This window comes from Diplotaxodon limnothrissa, linkage group LG9 (genome assembly GCF_057381915.1).
Source record: "Diplotaxodon limnothrissa isolate DT_005_m linkage group LG9, D_limnothrissa_male_GT1.1, whole genome shotgun sequence".
Classification (NCBI taxonomy): Eukaryota; Metazoa; Chordata; class Actinopteri; order Cichliformes; family Cichlidae; genus Diplotaxodon; species Diplotaxodon limnothrissa.
In genome coordinates, this window is record NC_140604.1 from 28259555 (window position 1) to 28276070 (window position 16516).

General features: G+C 40.7%; 1 protein-coding gene across 1 annotated transcript; it reads right to left on the reverse strand.

Annotated features, from left to right (window-relative positions):
- Nucleotides 1-2776: 2776 nt before the first annotated feature.
- On the reverse strand, nt 2777-7787 carry LOC146625752 (uncharacterized). Its single transcript, XM_085362453.1, has 6 exons — nt 7490-7787; nt 5749-5796; nt 3997-4107; nt 3565-3681; nt 3210-3290; nt 2777-3115 (listed from the first exon to the last, which is right to left on the reverse strand). The coding sequence occupies exons 1-6, from the start codon at nt 7610-7612 to the stop codon at nt 3065-3067; spliced, it is 531 nt and encodes a 176-aa protein (XP_085218579.1). The 5' UTR covers nt 7613-7787; the 3' UTR covers nt 2777-3064.
- Nucleotides 7788-16516: the final 8729 nt, after the last annotated feature.

Sequence of the window (16516 nt, forward strand, 5' to 3'; positions counted from 1 at the left end):
CTCTATGTCTGCAATGTTGCCTTCTGGTAGTTCAATCCCCTCAGTTCTGACTACCTTCCCTCTCTTTGTTACCATCTGACTACACTTCTCCAGTCCGAACGACATTCCAATGTCATTGCTGTATAGCCTGGTAGTGTGGATCAGTGAATCGATGTCTCGTTCACTCTTGGCATACAGCTTGATGTCATCCATGTACAGGAGGTGGCTGACAACTGCTCCGTTGTCAGCCACCTATATATATATATATATATATATATATATATATATATATATATATATATATATATATATATATATATATATATATATATATATATATATATACTCAAAACGCTGGGTCTGGGTCTTGATATATATATATATAATCCATATATAATCCACATCTTGTCTTAATGCTTCAACATACCAGGACATTTTGGATCATTTCCTGCTCCCAACTTTGTGGGAACAATTCGGGGATGGCCTCTTCCTGTTCCAACATGATTGTGCTCCAGTGCACAAAGCGAGGTTGATAGAGACATGGATACACAAATTTGGTGGGGAACACCTTGACTGGCCTTCACAGGGTCCCAACCTCAACCTTATAGAACACCTTGGGATGAATTAGAGTGGAGACTGTGAGCAAGGCCTTCTCATTCATCATCAGTGTCTGACCTCACAGATGCACTTCTGGAAGAACTGTCAAAAATTCCCATGAACTCACTTCTAAATCTGTGGAAAGCTTTCCAAGAGGAGTTGAACCGTAAGGATTAAGAATGGGATGTTACTCACATTTATATTTGTGTGAAGGCAGATGAGCAAATACTTTCGTCAATATAGTGTATGATTGAAAATGAAAACTATCCTAATTCTTTAAATAAAACAAAACAGAAGTTGATACTGTTATGAAAATCAGCCTAACTTTCTTAAGGACAGACTCTCACAGAACTTGCTTTTGACTGTGTTTGCCCCATTGCATGTTGTTTGGGAAGAGATGCACTCATCAACAAGAAACTAATACTTACGTAGTGGTTTCCAGAAATTGAAGATGTTGACTGCAAGCCACAAACTACATGCATGAACATGACTGAGCTTTTATGGGAAAATCTCGCATGTGGCTCTGCTTTCTCACCACAGTTCTATAGATTCAGTGCTTCTGTGTAACTTTTTTAGCCGTGATTAACATTAGCTTTGTTCTCAAAGGGATGACTGCAGCCAAAGCAGAGTGGAAACAACACCGCACACATCAGTGTCACCACCGCAACGAATGACTAAAACACATCTACGAGGATCTCTTTGTGTTGGCCACACACGATGACGCATAGTGTGTGGACTCACCCTCAAACTAACATTTATATCATTAAGACAAAATGACTTTATAAAGCTGAAATCTATTTTCAAAGCATCCGTGTCTGGTGATAGTGAGAACACTTTTTTCCCCCTTGTTCTATCAGGTCATCAATAAGGAGTTCCCAGGATGCATTAGCTCAAGGGTACAGTCTGTCAAATGATATCCTGCTGGCAGCTGTCACAGAAATCTATGTGCTTGTGTGTTTACAGAGGAGTCGGCTCGGGCTGTGTCTGTCTTGTTGCTCTGAAATGGGATTAATCAGATATTGGTCTTAATTTGCATCAGTGTTTCGGAGAAATCAGGATGCCATGCTGCTGTGGGTTGTGACGAAAACGACACAGAGGCCCCTCACAACCAGCTAATTCAGGTTATCCAGTGACTGAACGACCGGCTCCAGGCCTTATGCGTGTCTATATTTTGCCAGAGCGAGCTGCTGAAGCATTTCTAGTGCCGTTTATGTGCTTTGGGGAAAATTCCAAGTGAATAAATAGCATTTTTTTTGTTGTTTGCCTCTGTATGGGTCTATAAAACCATAAAAAAAGAGTGTAAGCACCGTGTATCTACGTCATGAGCTGTGGGCTTTGATCAGTAAACGAGAGGAGGATGAGTCACTCTATTCACTTAGATTGCATGGCTTGTTTTCTCCATCAGATTTCCTCCTAGTTGGGATTTTCTCTGTACATATTTCATTTTTATTTCTTTGATTTTCAGCCCCTCATTCATCGATTAAGTCATTCCCGTATAGCTTTCCTCACTGTAGTGACGCAGGTGTTTGTTAAATCTGATCTACCAAAATACGGAGCAGCCCACAAAAGATGTGAATTTGTGCATATTTTTACGTCAGCGTCCTGCAGAAACACTCAAACTGAATTTATGGTTTAGACCATAATGTGTTTCCATTCATGGCCAAATGAATTAAAAATGACACAAGATATTAAAATAGAAAAAAAAGTCTGACTCCTGAAACAGATGGCGTGGACTACATTTGGATTTTTTTTCTTACTCTCTCTCTCTCTCACATTTGCCCTTGGTTGCTATAATGCTAATGGAGTCTCTCAGGTTCCTGTTGGTCTATCCTGCTGCTTTTCATGGCCAGCAATGTACTATACCTGTAACACTTGCCATCTGTAATTGAAGGTTTAGTGGCATTTCAGCTTACCTGATACTCCCCTTTTAATAATCCTTCATATTTGAATAGAAACATAACAAGTCATTCTGGGGGGACAAAAGGGCAATGTGTGCAATCCTCCAGTGGAGCATGAAGTGCTTAAACATTAAAAAACCTCCACTCCATACGTCTGTTCTTAACTTTTATTGAAACCTGATACAACAACACAGGAGAGGAGATTTCTGCAAAAATATAACCCCAATCTTCATAAGGATTTTGTGATTAAATAGGTTACAACAAAATGGCAAAGAAGAATATTAATATAGGATCTTTTTGTGATGAAAAAAAAAACAACAACATGCAGGAATATATTAGAAATTAAAAACTATATATAAAAGTATCCATGTAAATGTAGACCAGCTGATAAATGTAAGCTAGCTTACAGTTAGAACAAGAAGAACAGAACAGAGGTTTTTCTACTGGGAATGTTGTCCATGTCAGCGATCGGTTTCTCCACACGTTTTGGGGTTACATCTGGACACATTTCTACTGAGCGCAGGCCCTTGTTAGGTTTTGCAAGAATGACAAGAAACTTTTTTCTTTGTGTGTTCTCCAGTTCTTGTCCTTTATGTGCTCCATTCGGCTCTGTCGCTCTGTCCATCGGTCTGAGGATCCCCCTGGAGAGCACAGGGACACGTCGTTTAAACACAGCACGCCAGAGTTTTATTTTTAAAGCAGCGTGCAGGATAATAAACACTGTAAATGACTCACGAGGACAGAGAAAGCTCCAGAGCGACCCGATTTCCCCCTCTTGGCTGGATCGAGCTTCACTTGTCTCCTCACTCTGGTCAACTGAAAAAGCGATCCCAGACAAATCGGTGTTACAGTGCGTTTTACAATTTGTCATTTCTGCATCTTCATGCATATATTATAACTTCACACTCAAAAAACTGAAACGCCGCCGTCTGAATGATTGCCCGATATGAAAAAAAAAAAGCAATTTCGGACAGATTATACAGGTGAGCACACCAATCTGAGTCAATAAAACCATATAAGGTGGCCTTATGACTGCTTGCACATCCGGCCTCAGCTGTTTCTCTGCACAGAGGTTGCCATGGAGACTCACCTGTACGGGGGTGGTTTTCTCGTTGATGATGAGAGAGAAGGAGCCAGGGCGGAGTTTGTTACGCTTAGTCTTTTTCTTGCTTGCAGCTGTAACCAAGTGTCGCCGGGACCTATCAGCCTAAGAAACCCCGGACACAGGGATTAGTACATACATGCACACATCCATTTCTTCTGCTGTGACCATCTCACAGCTGTCACCTCTTCAGTGAAGCACTGGTCTAACACAAATGCTTTCATTTTTACTTTTACTGAGTTGGTAAGAAATGTGGTTTCTTTTCTTCTTTTTCCCCCAGCATATACATATGATCCACTATGACTAAAGCTTCTCTGGACCATGCGGCAGCTGCCACCGCCACTAAGAACCAGTCACCACCTCCCCCGCATTAGGCTTTTTCTCCCTCTGACTCCCTTGTGAGTAACAAGAATGATTTACCTGGATGAGAGTTTTAGGGAAGCCTTTGACAGAGACGGCCCCGGGCAGGCTGGAGTGACTCAGGTGGGTGTGATCTCTCCGCTCCAACTGTCTCTTACGTCTGAAGAAAACCTACAACGATGAGACAGTCACAACCACAACCACAGAGGGAAACAACTCCTGTTACTCTGTGTGATAACGTGCGTCAAGTCTTGTGTGCAGTGGATAGTTTGTGAGCCTGGCCCTTTCTCCTTATCCTGCTCCTGGTCACATCCAGCCTCTGTTCTTTGAGAAGGCTTAAAGTCAAGCGGCAACATTGAAAGGAGGAAACTGCAACATTATTATTGTTACTGGTCCAACCACTTCCTGCATCAATCTGCTGAAAATAAAGTCTGCCATTAAGCTTCTCAAATTCCAAATAAATGGATTGGCACTTTGAGAAACAACAGGTTTCTGTTTGCCATTTGGGACTTTGGGGAATAAACGGCACAGGCTCGTGGAGTCATCGCCCTGCAGCACAGTCTGCAGCACAGTTACAAATTTACCACAAAGTTACACAAGTGTGGAAATAACTAGATCATTTCCAGCATAATACTTCCTCCTCTTTTTCCATTTCGCTGAACACAAAGATGACTATGTTAGCTGCAAAATATTTGTCTCGCAATCATTCGCGATACCATTTAAAGTACTTACAGTGATTGCTGTTGACCTACATTTTGTTGATTGCCTCTGTTTTCAGCATTGTGGGATGGAATATTTTACAATTGGCTGTGGCACAACAGCTGTACACTTCAGAGCTGAAGGTTAATTGCAATATGCATACATTATTGTTTGTTTCTATATCTGAAGCTGCAGGGATGCACATGCTGCAATGCTCTTGTGAGCTCGCAGGTTCACTGCCTGATGTCTCTGTGACAGTTACATCATATTACCATTTCTATCAGTAACCCAATCATCTAGTCGTGCAGTTTGCATTGATTAACACAGTTATGTGTTGCCTTCTAAAATAAGATCTGCAACTTGTGGACTGACAGTAATATCCATATCTGTCCAAACTCGTGTTTCAATTCAGTTCTATTTTATTTATACGGTGCCAATTCATAACTGCAGTTGCCTCAAGGTGGTTTATATTGTAAGGTAAAAACCCTACAATATTAGAAAGAAAACCCTACTATCATGAGCAAGCAGTTGGTGACAGTGGGAAGGAAAAACTCCCTTTTAACAGGAAGATAAATGTAGTAAGGCTTTTGACGTAGTTTAATAGATGGACATGAAAGATTACTGTTAAAATAAAGTTCTCAATCTTTTTAGTTATAAAATCCTATCACTTTATACATTATTCTATTAGATTTTGTGCAAGATTTTGTCTTATGATTTCTTATGGCCAAAAATGTCCTTTGTAAGGTGTTTTATTCTTGCCTGTATGTGCCAAACTTAGATACATTCCCTCAGCATGTTCAAAAATACCACTTTTCCCTAGAATGGGTCAGTCACACAAAAACATAGTGACTAATTCTGGCGTAGAGACATGAAAAATGAGCCTGTCACAGCCACCCCTTTCCACACCATTTAATTCCCCTCTATAAGTCTTGGTCTTCTCTTTCTCAGTTTCTTATACCACTATGTGTTTTTCATTATCTTGTTTCAGCAGTGGACTTCCTGTGACCATAAAGCAGTTTCCCTGTGTTTAGACCTCCTCCGAGAAGGTTTCCTTCAAAAGCAAACTAAAGAATTCGATATAAGATGTGAAAGTAAAGAGGAAGTGGCACATACCAGTCCTTCAGGTAAGGGCAGCCCCCTCTGCTGCGTCTGATCATCTGACTGGGGACAAAAAAGAAAGTCAACACTCATGCTTTATTTTTCATTTTCCAGTACAGTTCAGTTACTGTGGCTTCTGGGAAAAGTTGTTCTCTCCACTGATGACAATGACTGCGTGATTATTTGTGAATGAGATTAGATTTTCAGTCACTTTCACAGTGTGTAAATACTCTCCTATCCCAGAAGAACCAGGCCACACTGCCCCATCTAACAATACATCATAATTTATGTTATAACTCATCAAAACAAGTCATTTTTCAGCACTCCAATCACCAAACAAGACAGCACGTCTGAGCAGAATAAAGCTGCAGCTGTTATCTGTTGGCTCTTGATGACCTCATAAAGTAAAGTGCTATGTTTTTTAAGTGTGTATGTTTAGGATATTCATCAGACCCTGCCACAATCCATCCAGTTTTCTGCTGCTGCGCACATTATGAGCTGACGAGTCCCATAAATTACACATTTAGTGTATACCACTCCATTACAAACACAAGTGCCTTTTGGTGAGAAAAGGGAAACGCAAGTAAACTAAACCAAATGCAGCAAATATATCCTGAAAAGGATGCTGTTGCTGGTATTAGTTAGCTCCCACCACATATGAAGCCTGTAATTGCGTGTGCTGTAATTACATTACAAATAATTGCTGCAGAAGAGCACATATGTGGCGCAAACTAAATCACACGGAACAGAATTCCCCACTCAGACTCTTTCATGTGTGGGTGAGAATCCCTCTCTCTCCTCCTGATGTCAAATGCATTGTCCAGATGAGGGTGATTACTTTGGACAGAACATGAGGACTGTCCCCAGCAAAACGCTAACCACGAAGTTAAAGTTTAACAGGCAGCAGCCACATGAAAAGCCAAAAAAAGGGGAGCTGAAGAATTTTGTTCCACAGAAGGGTATATTTTTGGTGGAGTGTCATTATGGCTGTAAAAACCATTACAATGAGAGTTTGTTTCTGTAAGAAGAAAAAAAAATTATATGTCTCCACAGGTCAGGGTCAGACTGTACACGTCTCCATCCATTCGAAACACATTTGGCCACTATAATCGCCACAGCAGCCTTTTTTTTTCTAAAGGAGCCAGACTGGACATACTTACATTCCAGCAAACTTACTGGTTTCCTTTGGCCAAACTATTATATAAACACTAATCATGCTGTGTCTGAGCAGAAACAAATGAAACAAGTATGGAACTTGTACTTAAAGTGCAAACTTTTAAAAACATTTATTCCATTTATGAGATCATCCAAAGCTTCTTCATATTTAATAAGAGAAAATGCTGGTGAACAGTAACAAATGTGCTACACATATTTTAAAAGCTTTCAGTGAGTGGAGATATGGGTTATTTCTACAAAAGAGACTACAAACAGCTACTTTGTATTATTAGTTTGTACTTTAACTCAAATTTATAGTAAAAATTGGAATCAAATCTACCTCAACGCAACATTAGAGACGTATCACCAACCTTTAAAGCACGCTTACTTTACACGAGCCTAATAATTTTAGTTCTTTTCAGTTTCATTTGCGTTAAAAGTTGGTTATTATGTCGCTTAACAGCAAGCAAACAGCATTTAATGGGCTCAAACAGGCTGTACTTACCCCGGTCGTGTCACGGCAGAAGAGATGATGACTGATACATAATGAATGCCCTTGTCTTCTGCTAACTATCACATCCATTAGAAGTGCGTCTCTTACCTGTCCGTCTGCGGTCTGTCCGCTGACACACAGCTCTCCCCGGCTTGCTCCTGAGCAGTCGAAGGCGTGTGACAGCAGGCTCGCCTGCAGGCACAGCACGCACAGCCAGACAGTAAACCCCATGATCCAGGCAGGAACTAGACTGTCCTCAGCTCCTGTCAGCTCCCTGCTTTATACTCTCAGCTCTGCTAATGGGGAACAGATGCAGGGGAACAGGAGGCTATGCCAGCTTCACACAGACAAACAGCCCACCACAAGCCTTTGCTGTGCGCCAACCAGTGGCCTGTGGTCCTGCAGAAACATGTCAGACATCTTGAGGGGCCTTGGTTTGAAAAAAGAAAGAAAAAGAAAAAAAGAAAGAAAGAAAACACCCACCCTGCCCAGCTACCCCAACCCAAGTGGGAGTATGAAGGCCATTTTCCACTTAAAGCTGCAGTGTAAAAGCTTCCAAAGTGTGTGTGTTAAAAAACACCAACGCAGAGAGGAAACTTGTGTTGTCAGACTTCTGTACATAACTCATAAAAAAGTGGTAGTTTGAAGAAATCCTGCATCATGAAGCAAATTTGTCTCCCGGCTCTGTAGACATCTCTCTCTCGTTGCGCTTTCGGGACATATATGTCCTGTGACTGTTTATAAAGTTCCTTAACGGATCCAAACACTTCAGTGAGCCGTTAAGGAATTACAGTAATTACTCTTCAGCAGACTTTTCAGTGAAATATGCAGGAGCCACAGACACCGTTAATTCATCTTTCAGCCTCCAGACTAGTGTTGACTAAACACTGGCAAACCAGATTTAATCACAACTGTCTGATGTGGATAAAAAAAAAACATGATACCTTTTTTTTCCTGGTTTTGGGAGGAGTTCTTATTTTTTTGAGTGTTTGAGACAGAGACAGGAACTTGTTTTTAATTTAAAAGTATGTTTTAAATGAACTGGCAATCATTTTTAAGGGTTTGGCAGTTCTCTGCAGGAATTTATTTGCCGGTAAAACGCTGGAAGACATAAAGACTGCATCTCATGATGGGACAAGCTGTACACGAGTGGATACAGTCTGTCAAGGTGTGTAACAGGATGGGAAAAAGAAACGAGAGGAGGCGAGAGAATGAATCTACTTTAAATTCGTCAAGCCTTGGGCGCTCGCTCACAGAGGAAATGCCTCCCAGTAGGACATGCACTGCTGGGAAAATTATGGAAATCAAATAAATTTTATTCCCAGTCCGAGTCAAGCCCACATGCCACTCATACTACTTTGCGTATCAGGGAAAGATTTAGCTTTTCACTCAGACAACTTGAAAAAGATTGTGAGAGCATTTCTGAGTGAGCCACGGTTTAAGTGGCGAGAATGAAACATGGTTATTTATTTTCATCCCCCAGCTCTGAATTCCAGCTCCCTTTCCTATATTTCCTGAGATACGCTGCCTAAGACATGTTGTTGCGAACCTTTTCCCAGGAGGTTCAGCGAGACCACTGGCTAGACAGCTGCGAGCTAATGATGTGAATCGATGAAGGCGATGTTTAGTCAGGAAGAAAAGGGGAAGAGATGGGTAGAAAAGTAACCGGCGCTGCTTCGACAGTCAATCCTCACAAGTCTGCTGGCGGACAAACATGCCAGTCATGTTGCTCGACAAGCTGGGTAATTAATTCTGCTGTCATTCCTAATGGGAATCAGACTTTGTGCTTTAATTTAAAACAGCAGGTGATTTTGTGTATGAAAACATGTTGAGAAAATTACAAGTCTACACGATCTTTTACTCATTCTGCGCTTTCAGCTTTAAAGTAACTATTTTTAAAGCATCTCAGAAAGTTAAGTATGTAAAACTGCTATGCAGAACCACTTCTATTTCTCCCCCCTCCCTGCTCCCCTACAGGGAGTGTCATTCATCGGTATCTCTGCTTTCAGCTGCTGTCACTGTGTCTGGTGATGATGCTCTATGGGGAGCAGCCTTTGACCTTGTAGGGAAAAAAAAACACTCATTTTGTACACAAAGTGTCCCCGTGTCTTTAACCATGGATTTGACGACAGGTAATTTGTGATATAAATACTTGCAGAAATGTGTTTTCGTGCGAGTGACGGTAGGAAACCAAACTGACTGGCAGCAGCATGACAGATGAGTGAAAACAGAAAATGTGACTTAGGTAACAACATCTGGATTAAGAGAAGTGACTCATAAGGTAATGGATGCTTTGCAAGGTCGACTCTTACAGCTTTATTTGTGAAAAGTGCTATAAAACATTTTCCTTTAAATCCATCCAAGTGACTTTATTGTCCAGGTTTTGATATTCAGAAAATTGGCCTTTATAGTTTTGTTATGGTGTTCAGCACTGCATTGTAATGATGTCAACAGCAGCAGGACTTGGCTGTGAACTGTTATTAGAATGAGTGTTCCTTCTGCTGAAATGCAAAGATTATTGACATAATGGGGCTAACGGTAAACCAAGTTAAAGTTATTTTACTGTAATGAGGGATTTTGTACTATGACAGCTATAAGATTTCTTTATATAGTATTTCTGGGATGTATATTTCCTTGCTTTGTTCCCCAAAACAAAGTTAACTTTGTAAAGGAAAGGCAGAGGAGGGATAGTGGATAGAGGAAGAGGACAGAAAAGATTCATGGATGTAGTGAGGATTGGTGTGACACAGGAGGATGCTGGAGACAGGGTCAGATGGAGGAAGGTCATTCGCTGTGGTGACCCCTAAAGGGAAAGTCTGGAGGAAGAAGATGTTTCTAAGATTTACATGAATTTGCACCTATTTCAGGAGGCAGTTAGCTGAGCAGAGCATAAAGAGTGCCCACCTTGCTTATAAAGCTCAGCATTTAACATGATAAATGTGGTCTGTATAATCTGTATAAAAACAGTATTTAAAAGCAAGACGTGGTTTTAGGGGTCACGGGGTTATGTGGCAAACTTTCTTAGCCATTGGCAGGGACTGCCTGAGTTTGTTGCCTTTGAAGGAGGTATTTCCTCCTGTTTTCAGTATTTATTCTAAGCTAAGCTAACCCTTTGTGGGCTTCAGCTAAATATTTTGCATCCGTGCAAGAAAATGAATGTGTAAGTGTTTTCCCCCAGTGTTTCAGGTCTCACTGAAACAGGAAAACCAAAGCTAACTCTCCATATGGGGAGACTGGAGCATATCCCAGCTGACAGTGGGTGGGATTACACCCTGGGCAGGTCGCCAGGCCGTCACAGGGCTAACACAAAAACAAACACCCGCTCACATCCACACTTACAGTCAATTTAGAATCAACAGTTAGCCCACCATGCAGGGGCTCAGGAGACTGGAGCACCTGGTGAAAACCCACACACACGCCACACAGAAACAACCCAGACCTCCTCATGCTTTCTGCACCGCCATGAAGTGCATACAAGGTCTTCATGTTTCTGCCAGAGCTAAAGGAAAATCAGCAGGTAACAGCTTTTTAAAACCAAATATGAGTAAAATAACAGAGATTTCTGTCACATAAGGTACCACTGACTTGACTTGGTGTGTTGTCTTGTCAACTTCCAAACGCCCATTCTGAACTAGCAAATGCTTTCAGATGATATGAAGCTCTAACACAATAATAAATTAGCCTCTTTCTTCACCAGGATGAAGCTTGTTTGTTTCATGCTGCCATTTAGCCTCCATTTAGGCATGCACCAGAAAGCAGCGTGTCTCTGCTGCTTTGTGCAGATACGTCGCTCATGAAGAGATCTCCCACGTGTAGCACGCTAATGAATGGACTCCGTGTGTGTATAATTAGTGCAGGGCCGTGTAACTATAACTTCTGCTGAGAAATGAGAGACTGCAACTCATATTCCATCCATCACCTCTCTGTACAAGCGAACAACCTTAAGGTCTGTTTGCGAATCAATACTCCTCTACAGCACATTGTCGTCTTTTTATTTTTTTCCCCCCTCTCTGTGTGCTGCTGCTTTGGTAACAGCTATGTGAAAGGTGTGAGGGAGAGAATAGCAGTGAGGCTTTCAGTGCTATCATGTGGAAAGTGCAGAGGAAGCCAAAGATGAGGCTCAGGAAAAACAACACAGCTGTGCTGCAATTTGTGTGTTTGACATTGAACAAAGACTGATTACAGTCTGGATTTTCCTTTTATCCCAACTCTTTGAGTTAATCTTAAATGCACTATCATTAGTTAGCAAGAGTTTTTGCCCTTAGTCTCACACCTGTACCATCTCTGTGTGGTTCTGTTCACAGGAACAGAAAATATTAATTGTGTAGATAGTCTGTTAAATGGTATGTCATCGGGGCTGTGGAAACATGACGTCCCGAATGTTTTAACACATATACATACATGTATTGTGTGGCTTTAAAATTGTAGAAAAGTATTTGATATTAGCCCATAAAATCAGGAAAATATCCCATTTGCATTTTGAAACAGAATACAAATAAAAGGATGCTGAAAAGCACTTTCTGATTATTTTAAAGGGGATTCTTTTAAGTTTTAGTATAAGCAAGTAAATGTGTGCACTGACATTTTCAGGATAAGCACCCTCCCACTTTCTTTTTCTTCCCTGACAGGCAGGCTGAAGGAGAAATTTACTCTTTTAGCTATGGATGCCACATTATAATTAGTTGTCATTTTCAAAAAGTCAGAAAATATAAGACATGATTTTTTAAGAGTTTTAAGAGGAAGGATTTCATAACCTTTGTGAAACAGGAGGGAGATGCTTTTTAAATCCACAGAAGTCATATTTTTGATTCATGACACAGCTCATGCCAACCTCTAAGTGTGTGACACACACGAGAGGGCCTCTTTTGCTTGTTTTCAATAACTGAAAAAATAAGATCCACCTTAGGATCTGACTTTTTCATTCAAACTTTCTGGACTAATAAAAACAACTGACACAGATGATTCAAATAAATTAAAAACAAAAAAACAAAACAAAAAACTCCACATTGAATAAAATAATAGGCTTGTTTTCAGCCTACATCGCTTTTAGTGAAATATTTAAGACAGCAATGCCTGAAAAATAATTTTCATGAAGGGCAAATTAACTGTCACAGTTTTCCTGAGATTTACTTTTTGATTTCTTGTATTTACAGTGATCCGAGTCTCTGGGTTTACATTCTGTTTAACAATTATTCCCTGGTTACCTTCCTTATGGTTGTAGCTTTAGGTTTGTCATTAGGTTTTCTTAGTTTTTCTTTTTCTGAACATAGATATGTTGTAGAGTTTATTCAGTTCAATTTTATTAACATAGCACCAAAATCACAGGAGCAGTCAGCTCAAGGAGCTTCACATTATGAAGTAAAGACCCTGCAATAATAGAGAATACCTCAACAATCAAATGACCCCTCTTTGAGCAAGCACTCGGCAACAGCAGGAAGGAAAAACTCCATTTTAACAGGACTAAACCTTCAGCAGAACCAGGCTCAGGGAGGGGCAGCCATATGCTGTCACTGGTTAGGGATGATGGGAGGAAGACAGGATAAAAAGCGCTAATTTCAGGATGGGATGAGGATAAGAGTTAAATTCTTGTTTTCCTGGTGTGCCCCGTAATTCTTTGTCCAGTCTTCGTCCCTGTGCGAAGTGTTTCTTGTTCTAGTTATGTTATATTAGTCTTTTGTTCCTTGTATTTTGTAGCACCTTATCTCAGATTCTTCCACCTGTGCACCAAGCTGTTACCTCCCCCGTAGTTAGGCCTTTGCTTCTTTATTAACTTCAGTTTCCTTTTATCTTTGTCACAATGTGTTTGTCTCCTATGTGTTCCCCTCCATCCCTGTATTTGAATTCTGTTACATATTCTGTTTCTCTGGATTTTGGTCTGTTGCTTTTTTCACCATTAAAGGTGAACTTTATGTTAAACCCACCTGCCTATAGAGTCTGCTTTTGGTTCCAAATTTCTGCAAACTACAACAAAAAAATCCCCACAAACCCAGTGCGAGTTTAACTCAGTCAAAAGACTCTGATTCAGTCGCTTCACACAGAAATGAGAATTCTTTGTGCTCATCTTGCATTCCTACATCATTCTTTGCTTGCACTCAAAGACTCAGCAACGCTTGCTCCAAACAAATGTGGCAAAAGACAAACATCTACAATTATATCTATCTTACTTTTGCTGTTACTTGCACTTTGCTCTTCATTCGTTTTGATTGTTTGATAATGTAATAATGCAGAGACACAGAAATGAACTAATCCTGCCCATCATGCAAAAGCATGCAAGAAAATCCGTGGAATCAGCTCAGATATGATTTATGAAAGTAAAATTCAAACAATTTGCTTCATAAGATTCATGAAAACACGGTCATACTATAATCAGTGTTGTATCTTATTAAAACAATGAAGTAAGTAGGAAGGTGATAATTAAGTCCAAATTGTCCAGTTATTACTGTAGCAGAGTGAGCACTGCTCATTCAGCCGGAATACTAAACACAGCATCATGGGAGACTGTGTGATGTTCGGGTCATGGCCTCTCACTTCCTCTCATTTATATCCAATCCTCTCTCTGCTCTGGTTACCATGGCGGCAAGAAGTTGGATTCACACAAATGCCGCTGAGGGCTGAAGCCTTTGAGGAGAGGAGAGAGCAGACAAGGCAAGGTGTGGATGGGCTTCGGTTTCACATGCACACCACTCCACTAGCCTCTCCAGCTGCACACTCATACACAGAGCACTACAGACACTAGGCTACCTATTATAATCGGAGAGCAATTAGTGTCACAGTGCATCTTTATTACATAAATATGGATCCATAAAGAACAGGTTTTTTTCTGGATGTGATGTTAGAAGCTTAACAGTCTTTAGACATATAAGACCTGATATGGTGACAACCAGATAAAGAGTGACAACCGGACTGGCTCCCCACAGGTTCCAGCAGACCTATAACCTACCTGGAAACTAGCTTTTTAGGTAGTAAACACAGTGATGGCATTGGAAAGGGGCCCCTCCCATTGTGTTTTCGGTCACAAGTCACACGCGTGTATGATTTCTGTTGTTGTTATTATGACACTGGATTAGCAATGCCCTTTGTTTTTGGTTAATGTGGTATCCTTAACTGTTATTCCTCGGCAGGTTCAGGCCAGTGCTGTGTAATATTCCCATAATATCGTTGCACAACACATTCAGTAAAGCTGGAGTCTGTACCTGGTCAATGCTTCAACCAAGCCTGTCACAGAAGGTAAAACAAAGTCAAGTTTAGCCACCTGTTGCTTGTAATTGGACCGCAATAGTATAATCTTTCATTTTGTTACACAGAGGATCTCAGTACTGCCATCAAGAAGAATCCTGCCACGTCCCCTCAAACTCCTGCGATTTCTACATTTTATAATGTGCCACGGTTCACTCATACCACCTATTCCTCCTCTATTCTCAGGAGAATAGAGGAGAATACCCCTGAAACTGAAAATAAAAAATGTGACACATGCACAAAGTCAGTAGTGTTACTCAGAGAGCACTTCATGATATAGCTGGTCTGTAAAAGATTCATTGATCTGAGTGGTGAGAGCAAACTGAGACGTTAAAGCTGTGGAATCCAAAACCACTAAAGTGGGCTAAAAAATGCCGAAATAAAAGCCAGAAAAAATACAAATAAAAGATATCAGTGTCTTTTCAGTTTGTTTTTGCATAACAAAGCTTGGATTTGTGGAAAACTTTGTATGTCTGGGCTAAAACACAAAATGAGATGAAGTTGCATAATTGATTCATTTACATTTCATCGTTGCTACGGGTGCACGACTGCTGAAAATAATCATGAGCCATGTCTGTGTTACATGTACTGTGTGCATTAATAAGTGCTACTAACCTATGATCCAAGGCCGACTGGCTGTAGCAACAGAAACACCTTCTTTGTAAACAGCTGTGGCTCAACTTGGCTGGAGAAAACTGCTGGCAAGCAAACTGGGAAGTGGAGTGGCTGGCAAATTTACTCTCACTCATGCACATTTGTGAAATAAACACAGGAAAGGAGGGGAGTTAGCAGGCTTCTGTGCTGTGTGACTAATAGAGTCTGTGAGCAGACTGACCAGACTGTCAATATGTTGTCGTTTCTAAACAGTAGAAGGAAAAAGAATTAGTCTGGGGTTAGTGGAGGCTAAAGGGGGCGTCTTAAAGTATGAGTTTGAATCTAAATCATTTTGCCATGTGAATCATAAAACCTCCAAAAAAATGTTACTTTCCACAACCTTCTGAGCTCAGTTCCGTTGCATTTCTGCTAACCTGTCTTCAAAATCAGCCTCATTGAGTATCTCTTCTGAAGGTATTTTACTGCTAACTTGCTAACTGGTTGAGTTGTACATAGTGTAACCAGAAGGGAAGGCTGTTGTTTTCCATTATAAAAGTGATTTACCTCAGCTCCTGCTCATAACTCACGTCCCAACCCAGAGGGCAATTAGTGCTTTATTAGCTGTAACAGGGGAAATGACTCCCTTCCGTCACTCCGGGGAATTCTAACAAAAAAGAAAAAGTATTCATCAACCACAAAAATGCCAAATCCATTTATCTGTTTATCAGCTGTAAAGATATCAAACGTTAAAAAAGCTCACATTTTGTCTGTACTTTACAAGATTAAATACATTTTCTTCCATTTAATCCACACAGTGCATAACCACAATGCACAGAGTGACTCACAGTGTTTGTTTGCTGTTTGCGATGCTTTGTTTCCAGCACTGAAATGGCCACTTATGGGCAATTAGTCATGCTGAGTAGGCAGAGGCTTCACCTCCACCTCGTCACTGACTAACGCAAGACACTATATGTTGGAAAGGAAGTAAAGTGAGCGAAAGCATCGAGAGGAGGCAAATATTTTGTTCCTTTTAGGAGCTAGACTGCAGAGGGTTTAACACACAAATATAATGGGGATTAAACAGGAGCTTTGATCCAATACTCTGAGGTTTGTAGCATTTTAGGCCTTTAACAGTTATGTAGATACATGAGGCAATTACAGCTCCTAAATGCTTTGAATAATTATATTCCTGAGATCGAGAAGCATCTTACTTGCTGGTTTGCAACATCTTGCTGATCTCCTACTCAAGAGATATTCTCCTGCAAAGTCATGCTCTCTATTTTTATGCAAACATAAAGTGCACAT